This window comes from Eleutherodactylus coqui, chromosome 8 (genome assembly GCF_035609145.1).
Source record: "Eleutherodactylus coqui strain aEleCoq1 chromosome 8, aEleCoq1.hap1, whole genome shotgun sequence".
NCBI lineage: Eukaryota > Metazoa > Chordata > Amphibia > Anura > Eleutherodactylidae > Eleutherodactylus > Eleutherodactylus coqui.
Genome location: NC_089844.1, coordinates 157,218,880 through 157,225,175, shown reverse-complemented (window position 1 = coordinate 157,225,175; position 6,296 = coordinate 157,218,880). Strand labels below are relative to the sequence as shown.

The following is a 6,296-nucleotide window of genomic DNA, read 5'->3' as shown; positions in this document are numbered from 1 at the left end:
TGCTATAAACATATTTAATTCATCCACAAGATGTTCAAATGTAAAGAGTCGATGAGAAAAAGCACCACAATTAGAAGACAGTGCAAGTTTCTTTGTGTTATCTGCATACAGTTCCGTAGAGGAACGTCCACTATAAAAAGAATGTGCATGCATTGTATATTGTATCAGCCACAGGAACCTACACCACAGATCCACTAACCTATAGTGTGCTGTCAGTTATACTTGGAGGGTGTTGAACGGTGGAAGGTGTCCATTTTATTTTCCTATACAGTAACAGAATTTTCAGGTTTGATAGATGCAATTCCTTAAAGTAGAACTACAGTCAAAACGAGACTATTATATGTATTCCTTACCTAGCCTTCTTAGGAGCCTCGAGCTCCTTGTATTTGCTGTTACTGTACAGTATCTACCTACAGTGATGTGTGTCTATTATAGTAAAGGCTTATACTTTCATACCATTATGTTCCAACTAGGCTTCACCTATTGTCGGAAGAATTTATTGGGTTGACTAGATTTACAAAAAGTCATCAAGTCTGGTGTCCTACAGTTTATCAAGTCTCCCAAAGTTTATCAAGGGCACTGAGCAAAATGTTCATCATTCAGATCACGTACGTCTTGTCCTACAACCTGCGAAGGGCTTGCACAGGTGACATTGTTGTAGATATAGCTGGGAGGACTGGTATCATAACCTTCCGACACAGACTGCACCACTCTGGGTACAATGGTGGCATTTTTTAGGCAGAAATCTCTAAGGTCTTTTAGGGAACAGCTACAATCCCAATGGTTCCCGTGTAACCACAGCTGTTGGATCGGAGAACTCATGAGCAAAGAACTAAACAAAATAGTTTTCAGTGGGTTTCTTTGAATGCTGAGATAGCGAAGTCTAGAAAATGGCTTAAACATGTCCATGGCTACAATAGTCAACTGATTGTCTGAAAGGTCAAGCCATTGTAGCTTCTGAAATGGACTGAAGGTCTCTGAAGAAACAGTCTGCAGTTGGTTGTTGGCCAGAAGAAGGTAGGAAAGATTTTTAAGTCCGGTGAAGGATCTAGCTGAGAGTTGAGATAATTTATTGAATCTGAGATCAAGTTCCAGTAGATCTTGAAGATCGGAGAAGCTGTTGTCATCAATGACCATAATATCATTACGCTGAAGAAAGAGTCTCCTCAGATTTGAGAGGCCCAAGAACATGTGAGGCTTTATTCTACTGATACAACTGTTCTCCACATGCAAGCTATGAAGCTTTTCAAGACCTCGGAAGGAATGATCGTAGAGGGTCTTGAGGCAGTTCCCGGACAAGTTCATCACTGCCATGCTGAAAAGTCCCGTGAACGCTCCCGGACGGATCTCCTGAATGTTGTTGTTGTTTAAAGACAAAAACTCAAGTTGTCCAAGGCCTTCAAAGACCCGTTCAACAAGAGTCCGAAGCTTGTTGTAACTCAGATTGAGCTCCTCTAAAAACTGTAGATCCTTGAACACTCTCGGTTTTAGACTGGTAAGAGAATTGTTGGACAATCTAAGAACGTGGAGACTTAGTAAACCGGCAAAGGTGTCTTCAGAAATGGCAGTCAGACGGTTTTGTGACAGATCCAACCATCGGAGGGATTTCATGCCAAAGAAAGCTCTAGAAGCAATGGTGGAGATGATGTTGTGGTTCAGATACAACTTCTGAAGTTTGTGTAATTTGAGGAAAATGTTAGCTTTCAACCCCCGTAACATATTCCCACTGAGGTCTAGCTCTTTAAGTTCCACTAAACTGACAAACAATGGAGAATGAACATAAGTCAAATGGTTTCCGGCCAAAATGAGCTCTCTCAGGTTAGGGAGGTCGTGAAACACAGTGTCTGGCAGGGCCACCAGTGAGTTCCAGCCCAAGTTTAGGTACCAAAGATTTGAAAGACCTGCAAATAAGCCATCTTCAATTTTCGTAAAGTAATTGTTGTTGAGGCTCAAGGAAACTAAGTTCTGGGTATGAAGGAATGTGTTAGGGGCCAAGAATTTCAGCGTGTTTCTTTCTAAGTGCAAGTGTGCTAAAGCCTTGAGGCCGTGGAGAGCATGCGGCTCCAGACTAGTCAGGTGACTGCTCTGCAGGTTAAGGAAGTCAAGCAGGGATATGTTTTTGAAAGCTTCAGTGGGCACGGTGCTGAGGTTATTGCCATCCAACCATAAGGCTCGAGCATTTGTTGGCAGCAGATCTGGAATACGAGAGAGATTCCGCGAGCTGCAGAAGACACTGTAGTCTTCATTGTAGTCATAGCTGCAGAGACAAGATGTTGGACACTTGGGTTCAGGAGATGATGGAATTGCGTCTCCTGCGGAAGGTCGAGACTCAGAGGCCACACTATTTGTTGTCACGAAACTGCAGAGAAGGATCACAGCTACAACCTCTGTGGAGGAAGAAAATAGGAAATGGGATAAGACAAGTAATTGTCCCTCCTCTATGCTGTACACTGCAGCTCTGCTTGTTCATTTTTGAGGTGGTCTATAAGCACAAATTTAGTATTTAAACTCAGAGATTATTTCTAATAGAGATTGTAAATTACACTCATCTAAGACATCAAGTAACTGCTGTATTTAGACTGAGGGGAGGAGTCTTAATAAAGGGGAGGAGCCTGAAAATCATCGTGCAACTTTACAGCATCAAATAGGCCAGGAGTTTATCCTCTAACTGAAGAAAATGAAAGAGGCTGATGGCGCCATCAAAAGCAAACTGCGTTCCCAGTTCTGGCAACCTCAAGTTTAAGGGCCTTTTTAGACGGGCCAACTGTAGCTGTTCAAACGAGCGCCTATGAATAAGATCGTCACTTGTTTAAATGTCCTTTCCATCGGCCGATGCTGGCTGTATTGGAGACATACAATTGTTTGCCCCCAGGACAGTATTGTCATTGTCAGCAATGCATCCCTGTTCACACGGGAGGAAGTGCCGTCAATAATGATACATTTTTCATATAAACTGATGAACAAGTGTTTTTTGATCGTTTGCACTTTCACACGGCCTGATGATCAGAGAAGAGAATGTTCTTGCCTGCAGAGCCGACAGCTTTCAGGGCCTCCAATGATGTCATGTCATTTTATGCACTGTGTGGGAGGAGTCTGGGATCACATGACCACAGGGTGCTAAGTAAATGTAGAACTCTGCAGCTTTGTGTGTGTGTGTTTTTGTTTGTTTGTTTTGGAGCTGTGGTGGTCTGGATGGATGTAGTGAGTGGAGCTGTGTGTGTGATGTGTGGGGGTCAGGATGGATGTAATGGAGTTGTGTGTGTGATGTGTGGGGGTCAGGATCGATGTAGTAAAGCTGTGTGTGGGGGTCAGGATCGATGTAGTAAAGCTGTGTGTGGGGGTCAGGATCGATGTAGTAAAGCTGTGTGTGGGGGTCAGGATCGATGTAGTAAAGCTGTGTGTGGGGGTCAGGATCGATGTAGTAAAGCTGTGTGTGGGGGTCAGGATCAATGTAGCGGAGCTGTGTGTGAGATGTGTGGGGATCAAGATGGATGTAGAGGAGCTGTGTGTGAATGTGGGGGTCAGGATTGATGTAGTGGAGCTGTGTGTGTAATGTGCGTGAGGGCCAGGATGAATGCAGTGGAGCTGTGTGTGTGATGTGTGTGGAGGTCAGGATTGGTGTAGTGGAGATGTATGAGTGATGTGTGTGATGTGTAGGGGTCAGGATGGATGTTCGGCCGGCCCTGCAGTGACAGTGTCAGGAGCCGAGGAGGAGAGCGGACGAGCAGTACATGCGGTACGAGGTATGCACCATGTACTGCATGTAATCTTATGTATGTTTAGGTGGTATACGTTATACAGGACATATCTACCTTACATCAGCATCACTGCATACAGGGGAGGTATATCTCCTGTATAGTGATATGGACCATGCTGGGGTAACCTGGGTATCTCATGTATATAATTATATATGTGTAGATTGTATGTGATGCGAGCGTCTGCAGCGTGTTCTCGTGAGTAGATGGCATGTGAATCACATTAAACGTCATCTACTCGCGAGAATACGCTGGCCTGAATCACGCACCATGGTGAACATTTTTTCGTGACAAAGGTGGCAACCCTAGCTGCCAACAATGGTGATATTTTGGGCCACAAAACGATGTGATCACCCAATGAACGAGCATTAATTTGTTGATTGGTGACACCTTGACTTGGCCTGATGATCCAGCAAATGAATGTTCCTGCCCCATTATTGGGCCGTGTAGAAGGCCCCTAAAGGGTAGGTTTACACCGGGGAGAAATGCGGGGGTATTTCTGAATTCAAAGCAAAGTCCAAATCCACACCATTGTAGCAGGTTCCATCCGCATCACCTGACCAGTGGCGCTGCGCTCGGTACAGTATAGGGTGAAGGAAGCGCTGACAGCCGAAGACTACTTCGGAGATGAGCTGGAGCGCTGGATCTTCTAAAATCAGCTGAGGGTACGCAGGGGAAATGTGCACCAGGGGTGTGGATTTTGACTCTGTTTTGAATACAGAAATGCTGTGAAACTTGCTGCTACAGACATTCAGCAGCATTTCCGCTACCTGTTAATATACCCTGATACTTCCAAACTGGATGGCAAGGGAATCATTCTAATCAGCGCCCCTCCTCCGCAGTCCTGCCCACCCCTGTACACTGGAGGGAGGAGGTGTATGTACATACTAAGTGTGCAGGGGAGCAAAATCCAAAATCGTTCCTCATGTGTAATGTCGTCTAATTTCCTACTCAGTCTTATCTATTCCCGGGAAAGTTGGGTCATGACCAATGTGGCTGTCCCCCAGCTTTCTCATCCCCCTGCCTGGTAACTCTCTCAGTACCACTTAATAAGTGAATAGATTTGAGATATAGATATATAGATATATATATATATATACACATTCATCGTGCGGAGCATATCTTTAATAATATTACATTATAGGACAAGATTCACTACTCACTCCTGAAGTTTGGGAAGGTGTCAAGAACCCCTGGCATCATGCCGCCCGCTCCTGACTCAGCAGTCATGTGAGCCCGCAGGAGGGAATATTTGGGGGGGCGGACCTGTGGAATTATATTAACCCTTCAAGGCTGCCTAATAATTTTGGGCTGAAATATGAAGCATCTTAAAGTGCAAAGAATGTGACTTTCCACTTTCCTCTGGAGCATCTTCTAGGTGAACCCTAAAGTCCTTCACACGACGCCCCGCGGTACATTCCGCACCAAAATCTGCAGGCTGCCTACGGTTTTTTACGCAGAACTGAAAATAGCTTAAAACCTGCTTGCGATATTGCATCAAAGTCCACAGTTAGACCTTTAGATTTCGGTGTCGATTTTACTGCGTCCCGCAGCGTAATTTTGTATGAGAGGTCGCACCATGTGCCCCCCTCCACTGCCTGTATAATGACGGCCATCACACGGGTGGTCTCTATAGGTCCTGGAGGGTGCATTTTCCGTTCAGCTCCCTATGAGTGGTGTGAACCCCCCACAGATCCTCATGGAGAGGCGGGAAGACACAACTTTTGCATGGAGGCCGCTCGCCTCCATGAATGCCCCTCTGTACCTTACATACTATTCATAGATCCCTAGTCCAGGGATATCCACCAGTATTATATCACACCAAGGTGTCGTATCCAGATATTTCCTACCAGGGATCACGAAAAGGAATCCAAGTTGCCATTGAAGTCCTTCTCCCCAAACTCCATGCAACTAATATAATGCATTCAGCAACAAAGTAGACTATAAGTGCCCCTCCCCAGCAATAAATGAGTTAACAGCGGGCACCTGGTGGGCCACACCCTGAACGGGACCTCATCAGCAGGTAGCCCTGGGCATGAGTAGGTATGTGGGAAGTCTATGGCATTACCAGGACTTCTACTTTACCCACATTTTCCAGGCGCTGACCCAATCCCCCCACAGATATCAGAGCGTATGCTCAGAGGTATGAGGGTCACCTACCTCCACCTGTAGGTCCCATACTGGCTATCACATAGCAGAGTGGCCGCTTCACTGCTAGCACTGAGCAGGGTGACAACAGCGAGCGCTCCTGGCCAGCTTCAAATAGGCAGGGTCCTGGAAAGCGCTCGCCTCATTAACCCTCTGGCTGCTGGGAGCGATAGGTTAACACATTGGTTACTAGGTGGCTGCCTATTCAAGGCTCATGATGTCATGGGCTGGGGAATTAAAGGGACGTGTCCTGGAAAGACTCTGCATCATCTACCTATTCACTGGTGGAGAACGAGGGGTGAGCTGGAAGCATTAACCCATTCACAGCTGGAATAGGATCTGGAAACTGTCATCAAGCAGCTGTTGATGGTTGGTGTGCCCCTCTTAATGATG

The 6,296-nt window shown here is 45.8% G+C and overlaps 1 protein-coding gene across 2 annotated transcripts; it reads right to left on the bottom strand.

The window, feature by feature from the left end:
* IGFALS (insulin like growth factor binding protein acid labile subunit) lies at positions 1-6,073 on the bottom strand. Of its 2 annotated transcripts, none has more exons than XM_066576742.1 (2): positions 5,916-6,073; positions 1-2,387 (listed from the first exon to the last, which is right to left on the bottom strand). In XM_066576742.1, exons 1-2 carry the CDS (start codon positions 5,932-5,934, stop codon positions 571-573), a joined length of 1,836 nt encoding a protein of 611 aa, XP_066432839.1. In that variant the 5' UTR covers positions 5,935-6,073; the 3' UTR covers positions 1-570. The 2 variants fall into 2 exon arrangements, with proteins under 2 accessions (XP_066432839.1, XP_066432838.1); XM_066576741.1 differs by lacking the exon at positions 5,916-6,073 and adding an exon at positions 4,919-4,956.
* Between the last annotated feature and the right edge of the window lie 223 nt (positions 6,074-6,296).